At 37.3% G+C, this 19522-nt stretch overlaps 1 protein-coding gene across 1 annotated transcript in view; it reads right to left on the bottom strand.

Moving 5' to 3' along the window:
* Positions 1 to 2289: 2289 nt before the first annotated feature.
* The window catches only part of LOC145662062 (uncharacterized), a 58112-nt gene continuing 40879 nt past the window's right edge, over positions 2290 to 19522 (bottom strand). Inside the window, exon 3 of the mRNA XM_081727397.1 lies at positions 2290 to 3688. Within this exon, the coding sequence (XP_081583523.1) occupies positions 2325 to 3688 (1364 nt within the window). The 3' untranslated portion in view covers positions 2290 to 2324. The remainder of the gene's footprint in view (positions 3689 to 19522) is intronic.

Here is a 19522-nt window from a genome sequence, read left to right as displayed (position 1 = left end):
TCTGTTTCTCATTAAAATACCCTATTTCTTTTCTTTCTTCTTTTCCTACCTCCTTCTTTTACCCTTCTACTTTCTTCTCTTTCTTTCCTATTTCTGAATGAAAGAAAACGGAGTCATGACAGAGTAGTCGCTATTGGCACGGTCAATAAGTTGTTTCAATGAGTTTTCTTCGGGAGTCCGATATGGAATAATTAACAATAACAAAAGGTTTATTGGAAGTTACTTTATTGGAGAATAATCATGATTTCAATTAGTAGACGATGTTTCGTAAATCGTCCTCGTAAAAGAGAATTAAATTGTAGCGACTCCTCTACATTAGCTCTTTTATCTTCGTTTTTTTTTTCTTTTTTCGTTTACGTTTTCTTTCAATATTGGCTAACCGTGACATTATCTGTTGCCCTGGAAACGGCGGTTTCTATGGCAACGGACTAACGTTTTCTTTCATCATATATACATAGTATGCTCAGTTGCATAGCCAGAAACTCTTTGAGGGAGCTCACACACACAAGCATAAATATAAAGCACTCTGTAGAATCACGGTCACCGATCTGGTAGACCAAGCGAGCCAGCATTCTCGTCCGTCGCAAAGATTGCTTGGGCCCTTCAGTCATTAGCACATATCCCGAGGAGATGAGCGAGACATCTCCCCTCCAACCCCGTTTGAAATTGTGATGATTTGTATCCGAATGCCACAAAGGAAAGTGGGATGAAATTGTTTACCTTGACATGTTTCGTTTTAAAAAAGAATCGTGTTTTTTAATAGACCTATTTCATTGTCATTTATTATTGTTAGTCTATTTTCAACTATTTGTTTAATTCCTGTAACGATTCCTATAATGCTATTGTGATCATCATAATTTTGCTCAAAAAAGAGTATTGTTGCGCCATACATAGTTGATTTTCTTTCATAGGTTTGGGTAAGTCATTATTTATATTATTACAAATCAAGTGTCCTAAAATTTTAATGTGGATCATTGTGGATGCGTAAATAGAAACATATCAATTATAAATATGCATGTATTCAGATTACAGAATGTGTTCACGACACTTGATACGTATCACAATTTTATCTACATCACCTGGTATATAATATACAACAGGTTCACCTCAGAAACCAGATTCATCTACCGTAATATGAGTTTCGTCGCCCCTCCGCCCAGAGTAAGCCTCAAATATGCCATCCTCCCTCAAATCTGCCGTCCTCCAAATGTTGAAGACAACTCTGATCCTCCACAGCATTGTTTTTCAACTTCATTAATATTTTGAACATCGCTTTAAAAAATGGGAACGGTCTGACCCGTTCCTCGAATGTTGAAGACAGATTTGCGCCCCTGCCTTCAGTATCTGGATATCTGACAACGAAATACATACTCAGAAACAAGCCCCAATTGTTGGTTTAAGTGTTTTCTATTTACATCTTCAAATGATAACGTATACACTCAGGCCCATATTCACGAATGGACGCCTGAGTTTCGTACTCAAGACGACAAATTTCTAGGGGTGACTTTTTAAAGAACGAGATTGAAGTATGGTATGCGGAGAAAGAAGCTACTTACGAGAAAGAAATAAAGGGAACTATACTGGAAACAATGTTCATACAACAGGGGGGCCGAGTTTTCTTGTCACACGGTAGTGCTAACAAGAAGCTGAGACAATTGCTTATTGGCTTCTGACGTAATCCACGCATTTGCTTCTGTATCCCCACTAGGCCACCAATTAGGGGGCCTCCCCTCTAAATTTTTTACAACCCTATATTTCCCAACGGTATAGCTATGTATTGCTGATTTTAGTAGTATTGTATCGCACAAGTGACTAACTTTGGCATCCCCATTTCGGAATAACACGCTACGCTACTGAATCTCAGTGATATACGAGTCACAGTTTGTCTCTGACTCCTGTAGCACGTGGATGCTAGTAATGTTAAAAATCTCTTCAAACGAAAATACAACAAACGCACCAGAGGTAATAGAGGTAATACAATGCATACAATGGCACCGCACAGCTGTGACTCGTAACTCAGCGAACATGGTAAGGTTGAAACCATACCGCCATTATGCACTCAATGCTCTCCTACTGGGAATTGAACCCTACTATACGTGCACTAAGAATGCGCACATTTTTTATTAGAACAACAGTTACTGCTAGCATAACCTATTTAATTGTAATTATTGTAAAACTACAAAAATATTGTAAGACTACGCCTTTCTAATTGTAGAACTGAACTTATGAATTACTTTTTAAACTTGCAGCAGCAATACAATTTACACGTACTAATATGTTTTATTATTATTAATGCATTATTTACATCATTGATTCGTACAAATTTATCCACAGCAAATGCAAACATTTCCCGTGAGACACTCAGGAGGTACAAGATAGTGGTGCTGATCAGGCACTTCACCATTTTCTGGGGGACGAACGTAGTTTCTATTTCCCTTTGTTGGACAAGTATTTTTTGCTTTTCTTGAGGTGCTGCAAGTCAACACATAAACATTTGTTGGTTTTCCGCCATATTTCGGGATTTCAACAACCATTGGCTTGGAAGGTGAGCCAGGACCATCTGGATCCCATTCATCTGGTTCTTCTATACTGTCAATTTCACAAGATTCTTCGGGGCATGATGGAGAATGTGAATGTGGAATTCGATAAATCTTAATTTCAGGTAAACCAGTACTTTTTGGTGGGCGTACATACACAGTAGGTGAAGGAGGAGGTCGTTTCGGTTTTGGAGTCCTTTTATTAGGAATGACGATAACGGTTTCACCTGGCTTCTTTGGATTTGGTTTAGGAGGCGTTATTACTATTGAAGGTGAACCTGGGCTTTCTGGGCTTCCAGGTTCCCATGTTTCCTCATCTGGCTCTTCTCCTGAGTCACCTGGATATCCTGGTTCTTCTGGAATTACTATTGTGGGTTTATTGGGGGGTTTCTTTTTCTTTGGCTTAGGTGGACCAACGACAACTGGATTATCCGGACCACTAGTACCTGGAATCAATCCTGGAGGAGGGTATACAAACACAACTGTCGGTTGTGTAGGCGATCCTGGATACGGTAGAATTACCGCCGGTATTGGCCTATCTGGTGAGAAAGGATTCCAATCAGGCGGTGGGTCTATGAAAATAATAGTTGGAATTGGAGGTTGTCCTTGTGGAGGCATGATGATGATTACTAACTGTTGAGGAGATGGTGGGTTCATTCCTTCAGGAGGATCAATCATCATCACTTGAGGAGGCTCATATGACCCTATCTTAGGCTGAATAATTACAAGTATCTTTTTTGGTGACATTGGATTCCAGGCTTCAGGTGGTTCTGTGTATATTATCATTGGTTTATAAGGAGCATTTGGCGGGGGTTTAATATATATTGGTATTCGAATCGGAGGATTTGGACTTGAACCTGGAGGTTCTGTAATTATTATAAGTGAGTTGGTTAGAGGTTGTTTCTTAGGGGGTCGGACAACTATTTCTGTGCCTGGACTTGGATTAGAAGGGGGAATTACTATATAGCGTGGAGGTATTGTTGATTCAGGCGTTCCAGGTTGTTCCGGAGTTCCTGGGAATCCTGGATTTGTCAACGGGGGCGGTTGGCGTAAGTCAATTATAGGTCCATTTCCTCCCGCACATGGATCATTGCAACCAATTACTTTTCCGGCGACACATATACAAGTTCCACATGGTCCACATATTTCCTCTGAAACAATAGAAAATATCATATTATATAATCATATATAAAGTAAAATGTTGACAAAAGACAGTAGAGAAACACAAATTCGGAAAATGAAATTGTTATGGCTATGCTTCCTTTCTTGTTTAGCATCCTCTTCACGTAAGCTGGTAATTGTACTCTCTAATAAATTACCATTTGATGTTGATATTGGCCATTTCGGATGATACAATAATAATAATAATAATAATAATAATAATAATAATAATAATAATAATAATAATAATAATAATAATAATAATAATAATAAGACAATGAGAGCTCAGAGGTTGAAAAATGAGGTTGGAGTCAATATTTCGGGAAAACGATTTCAAATTATATGAAAGATTCAGGATGATAGGACCGGACCAGGGTTGTAGTAGAGCCAAAGTAGAGCGGAGCGATGCTTTATTTTGAAGTTCATTTTCTTAAATTAAAAGAAATAGATGTATTTTATGAACACTGGTACAAAACATAAATATATATTTAGTCGTTTTACACAATAAAACTGTTAAATAATAAAAAAATAAAATCTAAGCTGTGCTATAGCTGTTTCTGTTATGTATTTTTTCAATATTTAAATAAACATATATGAACATATTCATAATTTGATTTCAGTTTTGTATTTATACTTAATTTGTGTTTCTGGTGCTCTTGTCTCCCACCAAACGCTCTAGAAAAACAAACAAACAAACAAACAAAAAAGGTTAAGATCAATATATCTGTTAGTTATATTCTATCAATATATGTGAGGTGGTAACAACTCGCTTTCTGCATGTTTTAAAAATCTGTTCAGTAAAATAAATACTAGGAACGTTCTATATATCTTTCCCTGCTCTATGAAAAATTGTACAAAGCAACGTCATTAAAAAGAAGCACATGGTTGACAAGCGTCACCCTTCGCGTATGAGTAACAATAACTGATTCGTTATCAGACTTGAAGGTGCATGCGCTCAAATGCGGAAAGAAAATGCTTGTCCAGGAAACGCGTGCTCGCTTCCTAAGTTCAGAAGCATGGACGGTGCACGCATGCCCTTGGAAAGCTGGTGTAAAGAAGTGCGTGCTGTTATTGGATAATAATAGGCGAATGGCTTACTTCCTAATGTCATTCACACAAAACTTCCTGTTATTCATAGTGATTCCGTAATGACAGTGAAAAATGGTTAACCATTGGTGCAAGTTGTTTAATGAAGGCAGAATATGCATTGACGACGTGCGATCTTTGAACGGGGCCGATCTTCGAACGCCAGTACTAACCAGATCATTGCTAGGGTGGATGAACTTGTTGAAGAAAACCGTCGAATTGAGGTACACGTTGCAAATCAACTGACTGGTGGTAATCGACAGATGAGAATGGGCTGCAGCCTTGAAGGTTTAAGCGACACATGGAAGGTGGCAATGCATTCCTCATGCGAATTGTGATATAGGATGAGACATTGGTCAATCATTACGCTCTCGAATGCGAAAGAACATCCGTGGAATGGAAGCCAAATAGTAAGCAAGAAATTCAAGACGGGTCGATCAGCTGGAAAGGTGTTTCTTACCGTTTCCTGGGATGATCCAAGGGCGTTCTGCTTATGAACGTTTTGGAACAAGGAAGAACGTTAATGCTGACCGGTATTGTGAAACATTCGATAAAGTGGAAAACACAATTCAACATAAGCGACATGGTCTCTTGTCAATTAATGCTATTCTTCTTGACGATAATGCCAGATCCCACTAGCAGCACAATCAAGACACAAATTTAAATAATTCGGGTGTGAACGGTTGTCCCATCCTCCATACAAGTCCGATTTAGCGCTCACTGACTTCCGTTTTTTCTAAATATAATCTGCATTGCAAGGTAGATGTTTCGAAAGATGAAATGAAGCGAACTCTGAAGAAAGTGCTAAATAATGGGAACTTTTTTCAAAAGATTTGAAGAAATTGGTGCAGTGGTAGGACAAATGCCTAAATCTCAATGGGGATTATTTGAGAAAGTGAGGAATGAGTCACCAACACATCTATGTGTAGTTTACAAATGCATCTTAAAAATATTTTTTTGTAACTTATTGAAACTATTGAACGATCAGGATTACATTTATAATGACATTTTAATTATACAGTTAACTTGCCAGTGATATATTATAAGACATTTTCATAAATATCGTAAATCATTTAAAATCATGAAAGTAATGGCAACTTTTTTTTACTCACCCTGTACCTAGTGAATTTTTTTAAAATTCGATTTCGGTTTAATTACACAAGTTATTTATTCTCTTTACTTCAAATTAAATGTAATGAATCGAAAGGTATCATTAGTAATCATATTTTAACTGAATAATATATTTATTTATATTTTGATTAATTGTAAATCCCATTTTCGCATATACAAGTTGAATAGTTACAAGGTTTACCATTCTGACGTCATACCGAAATATAGTTCCGCCATTGGATATAAATTTTCTTAATTTCAGACCAATGTAGATTTTGGCCAGGTACCCAAACTTTCCCTCACCCCCTCGCACTAGTCCAGAGTCACTTTCAGATCCGGTTATATCTGGATTTCACCAAATTTCTATTCGCTTTGTAATTTCCGCGGCTTAAAGATTTCGCCCTGATTAGAGGAATCCTTCAACCCCTCTCGTTTTCGGCGCAATATTATCATTCTAAGCAAGGACGCGTCAAGGAGTACCACCGCTCATTAAGTGCTCAATTTCTGCCACAAAGGACCGACAGTTTAATTACATCAAGGTAAAATCTAAGTTAATTTAATAGTTAAGAAGATTGACAACTGTTTAGGAGCACCAAAATATGCATTTTCATTAAAGAAACAGTGGATAGTTTGTGAAATTCCGGATTTCTGTTTATTAGGACGCCATGTTGCTGCCCAAATAGGATAGACAATATAGAAGAGTGATTTTCTGATCTTTTCAAATTCAGTTAGGGATTAGGGAAATACCACCTGGTTTCGTACATTCTATGGTGTATATTGTGAATGTGATTTTTTTCCCAGTAATTGCATGTACTAATACTGTAATACTAATCAGCAGAATGGCAGCTTAAGCTAACAAAAGGGGCTCCTATTCTTTTTCCAAATTGAACCATTTCTAGCAGGGAATGGGTTAGTTATTGTTTGTTTTAGGGCCTTTTCCCCTCTCAGGGGAAAGGTCCTTCCATAAACCTTGTTAAGGTGCCCTCAGGGCATCAAATTCTAGTAAACATGCTTTAAACGATTGGTCAGGTCAGTAGGACCTAGGGTTTACTCTTCTCATTTTGTCCCCCTAAAGTTTAATAGAGCCAACTGTACATACCGACAAGGGAGTAGTGTGTTAAGTATAAGATATCAGGTACTTGCCTTTAATATGCATGTAATTAAATGGTGCTTGTTTGGTTTAGTAGTTTAGTGTAGTGTGTGTTAAGTATAAGATATCAGGTACTTGCCTTTAATATGCATGTAATTAAATGTTGCTTGTTTGGTTTGGTTTGGTTTGGTTTGGTTTGGTTTAGTATATATATTGTTATGTGTAGATAGTAGTTTTGTGTGAATGTGTGACGTTACTGTGCGAGGATAGCGTAGTTACGTATGTAAACTCATTACAATTTTTCTAACTAAAAGTAACTAAACCAGAATAAATATTATAGGTTTGATTAGCAAGTGTAAGGCTATATTTTACTACACAGCGAATTATTTCTCTACTACAGCGCCATCGTGTCCGTTTTCGGTAGTCAATTGTTTGTTGACATTACGACATCGCATTAGTTAGTGATCTAGATTGTTTGATTTTGGCCCCTTCTTCTTAAATTACATCCCGTGGACATGGTTTTCGGTTCATATGAGTGTACATTCATATAAAATAGCATAAGACCTTACTGTTCTGGAAATTACAGCTTGCTATGTCAATTAGCAATCAAAATATCCACTGAAATCAAGAACACCTATTTTCTTAATATAAATACGCCTACATGATGTTACTGTTTGTTTCAAAATGTAATATGAAATTCTCTTTTCCCGTGGCTGTAGAAAAATTCCATTGTTGCTTTAGTTTTATCAGCAAATCAGAAATAAAATCATCGTTGACAATTTAACTTTTAGTGTGTGCACGTATGACTTTTTTTAAACAAAACTGCGAAGTGAATATAAGTTGGTGTTTCGTAATAAGAGTCTGTAGTTCGATGAGTGTTGTCGTGTATCGGCCTAAGTGTGACATATCATGATAATTATAGATTTGTTAGTGTATAATATAATGAGTGTATGGCCTGGGCATAAATACACATAACAGGGTGTCTGTGAAGTATTGCTTTGTATATGGAAATGAGTAAATAAATTAATAGATGTAAAAATATAGTGATTATATGAGTATAATATAAAATGAATAAGACGATAGGACACCTGTATACAAATGAATAGGCCCAGTGTACCTTATATATATATATATATATATATATATATATATATATATATATATATATATATATATATATATATCGAAAATACGAATATGCTTGATGATACATCTCTTGCGCTTCGGCCCCTACACCAATGCATCCATTCAACTGGGTTTGTTATCTGATAGCAAAGTGTAGCCTGGAATTATATTTTACTTCGTATTTAAGTACCTCATACTAACAGCCCCGGATCTTAAGCCTTTCATCAGATAGGGTAGCATCATGTGGGAATTACTTTTAAAGGTTGACAGAAATGATAATTAAGAAAAATAACTGCTATATCCTGTTATCATCGAAAAGTACAGGTTTGGTCATTTGTACCTTTAACCATGGGTGCCCACAAGGGGGGCAATGACGCAAACTGCGTATTTGAAATATTTGGGGGGTTAAAAATCTATATAAATATGTTTGAGGGGGTGTAAAAATTAATCGAAAAGTTTTTTTCATGGAAGAACACCTACGGATAGACAATTGAGGGGGGGTGCGTCATGGACATGAGGGGAGGTGGGCACCACTGCTTTAACATTGATTGACTCTCCGAGATTTTTTCTTCGTTGCTTACCTTATTTACCGCGCAGTGTTCATATAGCTAACAGCTCAGATCGGGCTATCCGATTAAATCAACCGCTACTAAACTAATATTTATGTCCATTGCGTACCCGGATGTCGACCCCTGACCTTCTTAAGTATTTTTCGTTTCTTTTCTTAGTTTAATTAGATGATGGAAATTAACGACATCCCAGACCTTCGCATGTCTGCCCAGGGTAGCCATCGGTGATGTTTGGTCACTGAAATCACCGATCCAAAATTCAGTTTATTTATTTATTTTTTTATTTTGGCAAATTACTCGTTAGGGATATCTTAGCTATTACTCTAGTTTCATTACTATTCTGGACTTTCTTAGTTTCTGAGAGGTCGAAGGATTTTTTTTTTGAAATTCCCAAAATTAAGAATCTACACTACCTTCCGGTGGATTCCGGGGTCATCAATGGCGTTGACCGGATACGGTGAGTGGTGGGATTTCCCTAAAGCCTTTGTCTTTCCGAAAATCTCATCGAGGGCACAGACTCGTCTCGTCGTTGCAGACATTTGTTTCTCGGCTATTTATTTGGTAAGCCGAACCCCTTTTGGCATAAAAGAGAATATTTGTTTATAGTATGTTGTATACATAAATTCGACCACTGATCTTTCGTAGTTGTAGTGTTCTGTCTCCTCTCTTTTTACCTATTCTTTCTTCTACTTCTCTAAAGTTTTTTTTTAATTTCCAACCTTCCGCCGGTTTTGAAACTCATGAAAGCATACAATGTTCATATCACTTATTTCGATCGTATGTACTAACTGAGACATCGAGGGATACAATTCGTGGAGGTACGGTATTTCAGAACAACTTACTACCGTTTTTCACGATACTCAACCCACCATGGGAGGGACTGACGAAAGGTACACTACGATTTCAGATATCCAGAAACTTAATTATTGTTCATCGATCGTACAAATTATGTCCATTGATTACTGATTTCTGGTTTTCTTTCTATTGATTGGTGTATATGGTGTGTATGTATTAGTAGTTTGGGCCCAGTAGTTTCAAATAACCTTGATTTTTTCTTTCTCTGTATATACATCTATATATATGCTTACATAGTTTGAAAAGTAACGCGCCTGTTCTATTTGTTGCATTTCTACCTCTTGTGTCAACTTATTAAATAACATCAACCATTTCTTTATACGCGGATTTGAGTAAATTGAATTATTATTGATTATCGGGTTTATATATACATGTCAATGTTGCAACCTTATGAAAAGAAAAAGAGTTTTGTTAGTCAGGGTTTTTGTTTTGCTTTGAGCCAAGAGAATGTGAATACTTGTTGAATATGAAAAGGTTATGTAGAATTTAAATGTCGACGAAATACTAAGATTAATATTAGAGTGAAATTTATTATATTGAGTAATATGAATATATATATATATATATATATATATATATATATATATATATATATATATGCGAGTATTTATGTAAAGGGCTCGGTATTTACCCTGGTTGTTTTAGGTTGCCATAGAACGATCATCTTGAGAAAACCTCGAGAGTCAAAATCTTCGACAAAGATGTGTTACTCTGATTTTTTCTGTGGTCGGTTCTAGCATGCCATCAACTTCGTCATTTATCTTTCAAATATTGGATACTAGTCGAGAACTTTCGGAAATATTGAATAAACTGTTAAATTAAACTTTCTCATCTATCTCAGAGCTAGATTGGGATAATTCGGTAGTTGGGATTAAATGAATCTAGATCTGGGAGGTATGGGTTAACATGTGTCTACCTTTGATCACCTTAATACCAAATATTCACCCAATAGGTATTGGAAATGATCCCAATTCGATAATTATTCACTTTCCTTTAGCATATTTCTCAAAAATATCCAGTAACAGTTTCCCTCTTTCTCACCTTCTTACTTTTCCTCTTTTCTCTTCTATCCTATCTCAATTTTCCTTTCTTCATCTTCTTCTTCTATTTTTTAATAAAACTGAAAAGGGGGTCGTGACTGGGAATTCCATACATCATAAACCCTGTCATGTATTTATTTTATTTTATTTTTCTTCGGAAGTCCGATATAAAATTTTTTACAGTTTGATTGAACCTTGTAGGTTTCGAAAGAAATGAATTATATATATATATATATATATATATATATATATATATATATATATATATATATATATATATATATATATATATATATATATATAATTAGATATAAGCTGATAGGTTCATGAATATTCCCCCACCAAGGGTGAAGGGTTCCCACTCACGACTTATCCCATGCATCTCATTTGCACAATACGGGGTTTCCCAACCTTCTTTTGTTAGTTTCTTTCTTTTTTTCTTTCCCTTTTCAATATATTCTTGGGAAACTAAATGATTAATCCAGGAGCTGGGAAGGTTCTGTTTGAAGTTTGAGAGCCAGAATGTTTATTTATTTTCCCGAACTCTACTATCTCTAGTGTTAAAAAAAAAGTTGATCACATGTTCTGAATCATGGCCAGTATTGCGTAATGGCCTCCATCTTGAATAGTCCTTTCGTATTTCCTAAATTTCTCTGTGATCGTTTTAAATATATCTAGCTCAAGCTGTAATTGTAGCAAAGTTATCAATTATACCTCGTTCTGTTTGCAATAGTACAGGCTTTTAGCTTACATTATTTACTTGTAGCAGTACACACAAGAGGAAAGTAAAGGAGGGAAAGTTTGAAAATTTCCCTCAAAATTTTCCTTTTAACCGATTTTATGCTATTGTTAGATGGCAACGCTGGGTTCTAGGAGAGAAAGAAAATTTATGGACATTTTCTGTTATGTGGTAAATATATACTGAAAGTTTTGAATTGATTGATTCAATAGCAGAAGAGTAATAAAATATTTTTATTTTATAGTTTTGGTCGCTCTAACAATTTTCGGATTTCGTGGAAGTACTTTTGTCACATCTGCTACACACACACATACACAGCGTTCTAGAAATCATTTTGTCCGGCAACTATGACCAGTGGACGACATCCTGGTCTTCCAGCTGCAGTTCCTATATATTCTATTGTTTTTACGAAGGTAGAGAAGCGCAAGAGTTACAAAGACGCTTTTGTAACTTCAGATAACGAACAAGGATTAGAGGGTAATCCTATTGACGATAACCCAGCATCTAATCCAAAATCTCCACATCATAAAAAAACATCATGATGAAAATATAAGCATCGCCAGTTCAGACAACAGCTCTCGCTTTATGATTGTTGATGGCATTCAACAATTTCCTCAGAAACCACAGATAGAAACTCACAACTTTCTATTCCAGGATTATGATCCGAAATTCCGGAACACCAAACTTCTACTCTAGCAACTTCTCAAATACAGACCACGGTCTGAAATCACACAGATCACATGAACTCAAAACGGATATATCATTAAATCTCCATTAAATAACTTCGCAACAACAGTTAGAGACAAACATAGTTTTGAGATATTCGAAAAAAAACCTCACAAAACTGAACGACCACCGTAAGAAACAAATGCCACCACCCAGACGAAGTTCTATTCTATCCGTAGTCATCCGCGGTGTTCAACCGTCTTACTGTGACGAAGAAATCGAAGAGGAACTACACCAAGAGGGTTACACCTTCAAAAAATGCATTCCCATTAGAAATAATCAAGGAGCTACTTATATGGTCAGGGTACTGACCGAGTCGCAGGAAACTATTGACGACCTGCTTGAACATGGAGCATTCATATACAAGAAAAGACATAGAGTGGAACCATCCGAAACATCGCCTCCTCTTCCTATACGTTGCGACTGTTGCCAGGAATACACTCATCCTACACATAAATGCGTAAATCCGTTTAAATGTGGCTACTGCGGTGGCCCTCATCATACACGCTCTTGTCCTAATATGCAACAGCCACCTGAGTGCTAAACCTGAAACCAACGTCACACAGTGGGGCGAAAACGCAAAAAGCTGGCCAAAATATGATAACTATATTCAAATTGAATGAAATTTTGTATTAAGGGGTTTTTGAGGTTGCTGATTACGGTTCTGCAATTAAAGTTGAAAAAACAAAATGGCGGATCCAAAATGGCTGAATAAAATTTGGAAAAGTCGAAATAGTCGTAGAAATGTTCTCAAAAGTGGCGATAAAGGGGTTATTGAGGTTGCTGATTACGATTCTGCAATTAAAGTTGAAAAAACAAAATGGCGGATCCAAAATGCCGGAATAAAAGGAATGTCAACATACTTCGTAATTTTCGCAATATATCTTTAACATTCACTTTTTTCACATATTTTGATGAACAATTACTTGCTATTTACGTTCTTATTTATTAGAAATGTATTATTACTTAAATGACAAAAATTATTGGTATTTGATTGGATTATGATAACTGCAACGGCTTGTCACTGTAACATTAAATGAACAATAATTAACATCAACACGCTTCGTAATTGGCACGTTTCGGCAGCTACGGTTTTGTCGACAGCATAATTAATATTCAGACTACCCTTCTACAAAATATGAATGTGGTGCACGAGGGTGCACATGATGTTTTCAACGCTTTAAGTTGATAAAATATATAAACAATGTGAAAATTTTGCCTGATTTGCGATTCAAATTATAAATTATTACATCATTATTATTAATTTTTCACTTCATACACTTATTCTACTTACCAGTCTGATATAAGAAAACTTTACAGATTTAAAAACTATGAACGCGTTCGAAAGTTACAACTGTTTCAACGGGCGCGTCACAATTCTTTTATTGTTCTCTACGCATTTGGCCTGCTGAAGGGTTTATTTAAGAGTGGCTCAGGTAGTCGGAATAAAGTAAAAACCCTATTCTATTTATGGATTTGGGCCCTTCTAGCATCACTCTAGCCAACTACATAAAAATTCCTATATTACTGACTTTCGCTTTTTTACTTTTGGCCAGCTTTTTGCGTTTTCGCCCCACTGTGCGTCATCCAGAATATAGCTATAAATGCAAAGCCAAACCTACTCCAGAAGAAGCAAAACCTGAACCAGTAGTTCCACTTAGAATGCATGACGCACAGAATCAAGCTTCCGAACCCAGCACATCTGATCAACCAATAACTATTAAACAGCTTCTTGCTTTCATTACTCTTACTCTACAAAACATCCATCCGTTTGCACGTCCCTTAGTTTTACAACACGTCCAGTATGCTGCTCAATCAGTCTTCCATCTTCAGTTTCAAGCGACTTACAATGGTCCAACTGCCTACTTTCATACATTCCCATCTTCACAAATCTAAATTTCATCACAGTATTGATATTATGGGTATTGTTTTTCTGTTTGTTAACATACGCTGTCTCTGCACCCACAAAATACAGTACTATTTAAACAACTGTTACTCGAGGAGAAAGTCAATGCTTTTCTATTTAACGAAACACATGTGACTCCTAAAATGAAATTCAAAATAACAGGGTATACGATCATTCGCAAAGACAATACTTTACCAGCACGTCGGGCAAATGGCGGGGTAGGTGTTGGGTTTTCACCTTACATCCCATATCGTATCCACACTCCAGCAATTCAGAACCTCCCAGAAAATCTAGTAATCACTCTTTACTATTAATCCGATTATATTACAGTGGCCACTATCTACGTCCGCACAGGGCATCCAATTCCTCTGTCATTTTTCAATACATATCAAGCACTTTTCAGCGCTACGTCATTCTAGCTGATATAAATTTCCATAGTCGTTCCAATAGAATGCAAACTCAATTTTTGAATTTCATTCTTACCAATACGACAGGCACCCTGCATCACCTTCCTAAACCAACCAGACCTGAATCAAATACCACGCCCGATATCGCTATCACGTTTGCCTCTATAATGCCACGCTCCACTGTAGGTGTCCTCGATCCTTTCGGGAGTGACCACGTGCCCATAAAACTCAGTATCCAATGCCGTACCCCTCGACATCTCGACGCCCCACCACCTCGCATGATTCCTCGATATGACAAAGTGGACTGGAAGAAATATCGAACATACCTCACTGAACATCTCGAAGGTCTAAATTCTCCTAAAACAGAGTCAGAGTTATATAAATCATTAGAGACTATCCCCAATCATATTAATCAAGCATCTGCACAATATATACCACAATCTCAATATGCACCACACAAATCTAAACTTCCACCTCAATATCTTGCCATGGTAAAACGTTCACCGCAGTTCTTTGGTGAATATACTCACACAGGAAATCGAGAGGCAACTTAGACATCACCGAACACTCCAGCGCACTGTTCACAATTATGTTAAAGACTTTAAATTAAGACAATGGATCATAACTTCCAATTCTCTCTCCGAAACATCTCATCCTACAAGATATTGGAAACGGCTAAACGCTCTCTCTGGCAAATATACCAAAACTTCATACCTGCTCATCGTCCATGACTCACCTCTAGACTCTGATCTGGACAAAGCAAACGCTTTCGCCACTTATCTCCAAGATATCTTTACACCACTCACTCCCGAACATGCAGTTCGCAATCACCCAGTAGATAACTTCGGCTTTTCTGCACCTCATCTTCAACAAAACATTACTCATCCGCCTCTTACAAAGCCCATCACTCCAGAAGATATCAGCACAGCTATTGCACGAAAACGAAACACCGCACCTGGCACTGATAACATCTCATATCGACATATCAAGGAAAGTCCATAGTCAGTATTATACATTCTTTTTCTCATCTTTACATTCATCCTCTGCACTGGCTATATACCATTACAGCGGAAAACTTCAAAGGTACTGATATTTCTCAAACCCAACAAACCCGCCGACTGTGTCTCCTCATATCGACCTATACAATTGACTCCAATCTTCAGCAAAATCTTAGAAAAAATTCTAGTACACCATCTTCATACTCATCTTTCCAAATATAATTTATTACCATCACATCAAGTAGGTTTTCGTCCAAATTTCAGTATTAATGATCAGTTATTCCGCCTTCTTAACTACATCACAAGTCACTATAATACTTCTTGGCCATCTTATTTAATTCTCTTTGATGTTGAAAAAGCTTTTGACAAGGTTTGGCATCATGGCCTTGTATATAAACTTCTTAACTTTCGTCTTCCTCTTACTTACATCAGATTCATATATAATGTCCTGTTCTGTCACCTAGCATGTTACCATTAATCGTACCGTCTCTCATCCAATATTTCTTCATTCCGGTTTACCGCATGGATCGTCTCTTTCTCCCCTATTGTATCTTCTCTATGTAGCTGACTTTCCAACTCTGCCCGATAATATACATGTTTTCCAATACGCAGATGATACCGCCTTCTTAGCGCTGGGCAAAAACCGTCCATTAACTAAATACTTCTATGCAATCCGTCATAGATTAATTTGTCCATGGTGTAAAGTGTTGCCCCTAAAGATCAACGCTCTCAAGACACAAATCATAGTTTCCTACCCCCTAAAAAGCGCACAAAAGTACAGAGAAATCCCAAATTCCTTCATCTCACAGACAGCAATACACTTCTTCCACTCAGCAAAACAGTAACATATTTAGGACTTGTCTTAGACACACATCTCACCTAGAAGGCACATTTGCATCACATCACCACCAAAGCTTACAATCGTCTTAATTTACTTAAACGTCTTACAGCCACTACTTGGGGTCTCAGTCCAACAACTGTACTCAATATCTATAAAGTATTTCTACGTCCGGTACATCATTGAGTACATCATTGCAATCTAGAGAAAGACATCCATCTAATGATTCAACATAGTCAGCAAAACACATACGATCACGGTCCCCAACGGTCTCAATGGATGTAGAACTCATTCCACAGCATGACAATATTGCTACTGGGGTTAAAGGTACATTCTCAATACAATCGAATGTTGATCCTCTCTATCATTTCACACTCACAGACTACGACACAAAGTACACTAATCCCAATCTGATTTTTCTGCAAATCATGAAATATGTTCCACAGGTTCGGGATACTCTGGTCCAAATTGTCCCTACTAAAAACGGCTACATTCTGAAATCTAAAGATCCGAATTTTGGAATTACTATTCGCAACAAATCCTCCTACAAAATCTTCGGTAACAACGGAAAACTAACAAAACTGACGGTTAAGCGGCAGAAAGAACCTCCACCACCTCGGAATCCACCATTTCTATCAGTCGTTATTAGAGGAGTCTCTCCAGAGCTTACCGATGCAGAAATTGAAGAGGAATTAAAGCAAGAAGTGATCTCAATGCATAAATGCATTCGTATTAGGAATAATAAAGGTCCGACGTACATGGTCCGTGTACTTTCTACAGGACAGTATTGATTACTTGTTACGTTTTGGTGCACCCGTTTAGAAGAAAATACATCGCGTTGAACCATCCAAGACAAAAGGACCATTACCTATTCGATGAGAAAAATGTCAGACATTCAATGAATATACCACAGCAGCTTGTTGCAATCCATCTAAGTGCGGTTATTGCTCGGGTTTACATGAAACCAAAGTATATTCCAACTTACGAGGACCACCTAAATGTAATACCTGTGGCAGTGTTGATCACCCTACATATAGCTATCGTTGCAAAACAAAACCAGTACCGAAATCAGAGCACCCGGAGCCAACAGTACCACTAAAAACGGCCGACAATTCAACCTAACCAATCAAACTTACCACCGCTAACAGTCGAAGATCTTCGCTACATCAGTTTGGTGCTTCAAAATATTTTTCCCTTTCAGCGAGCCAATATCCTTCACCACATTATCTCAGCTTCAAAATCAATCTTTCACATCAATCTCCATGCAACTTATTCTAACAATTATGTTCATTTTCACATTGGATCACTGGAAACTGCTGTTTAATACCATCCGCAGGTATTCTTCATTATGGGTATTACTTCATTATTTGTTAACATTCGATCATTTTCGCAACATAAACTATTATTAGAAGCACTGTTGTTGGAGGAACATATCAATGTCTTTGCACTTAACGAAACCTCTTTAAAACCAATATGCCAGCTCTCATTCCGGGCTATCAATTACAACGCCAAGACTATCATGATCACTTGGCTCGTGCACAAGGTGGAGTTGCAATAGGCTTTTCTCCAAGATATCCAGTTAGATCGTACAATCCGCCAGCTTTCAGTACTTACCCGGAATATCTTCTTTACTCCATATACTTTAAGTCTATAATCATCAATTTTAGTTCGATTTATACTCAACCACGTCAACCTATCCCGCTAAAATATTTCCGATTTCGATTTCGCCAATAATTATCGAAATATTATTATCATGGTAGAAGTGATAGTGACAAGCAGATTTTTAACAGTATTTAACTGACAATCTTCATCTTCATCTTCATGCCCTTCCTTCGCACACTAGACCTGTTAGTCAGACAACGCTGGACGTTGTTATTACTTCTCTGAGTCTTCTTTCAGACTGTCAGCTAGAAGTTTTTGACTCAATTGGGAGCGACCACCATCCAGTAAAACTCACACTAACTCAAAGACAACTACCACGCCAACAAATCTCCCCTCGTCATGTCCCGAGATATGATAAGTCTAACTGGCCTATTTTCCGGCAGGATCTTGAACGCATTTTTCATTGTGAAACGCCTCCAACTAATGACACTGAGTTGGTTTCCTGTGTTACAACTATCACTAAAGCCATACAAATTAGTGCTCAAGACCATATTCCGACAGAACAAGTGCATCCGCACAGACCGAAATTACCACCAACCTACATTCCACTTATACAGCAAGCTCGATAACATCTTCGAGAATATTATAGAACCGGGAATGATGCATATTTACGCCTACATCACCAATGGCAAAGAGCGGTTCGTAATTATCTTGTTGCGTATAAACGTAGAAACTGAGGAAGAACTTGTAACAACTTATCCGAGGAAGCTCATCCATCTCGCTATTGGAAGCGGTTTCATCAGCTTGTTGGTAAAAGCACTACAATAACCTGCCATCTTATAGCTTACGGTACTCCTCTCATTCTGACGCAGAAAAAGGAACTGCATTTGCTGCTCAGTTACAGGCCATTTTTACACCATCAGCTGCTACCAAACGCTGTGAACGGACAGATATATCTTGTCTTCCTGCCTTACAACCTTCCACGGAGCACGTCATTGACCCAGATCATCCTCTTACTTCACCCATCACAGTCGATGAATTCCATACGGCACTAACGCAGAAAAGAAATACAGCACCTGGGATCGATTCGAAATCTTACCGACACATCAAACAAGCCCCGCCATCACTCCTACTACTCCTAGTAACAATATACAATTTCATACTTAAAATTGGTTTCTACCCTTGAGATTGGAAAGACTCCAAAATTTGTTTCACAAACCGAATAAACCTATACATTCAGTAACCTTTTACAGACCCATCCAGCTCACCTCAGTATTCAGTAAGTTACTGGAAAGAATTCTCGTTTGCCGACTCCATTAGTACCTTGATACAATTTCTCTGTTACCTATCCATCAGGTGGGCTTTCGTCCTGGATTTTCCATAAACGACTAACTACTTCTCAGCACAATAACTACTAACCAATATAACAAAGCTTTACCATCATGTCTTATTCTCATGGATTTAGAGAAGGCGTTCGATAAGGTTTGGTATTACGGCCTTATTAAAAACTACAGTACTTCAACATCTCCGTGTGCTATCTCATGTTAATATATCCTTTCATTTCAAATTGCATTGCTTATGTTACAGTTGGTACAGCACTCTCTGGCCCTTTTTACCTCTAACTGGTGTACCACAAGGATCAGCTCTTAGTCCTTTATTATATATTCTTCATGCGTCCGATATCCCTTCTGTACCACGCAACGTCTTTATTTTTCAATATCCTGACGATACAG

This window comes from Thermobia domestica, chromosome 10, assembly GCF_964235325.1.
Source record: "Thermobia domestica chromosome 10, izTheDome1.hap1.1, whole genome shotgun sequence".
Classification (NCBI taxonomy): domain Eukaryota; kingdom Metazoa; phylum Arthropoda; class Insecta; order Zygentoma; family Lepismatidae; genus Thermobia; species Thermobia domestica.
Note: the sequence above shows the minus strand (reverse complement) of the source record. Positions and strands in the feature narration are given on the sequence as shown.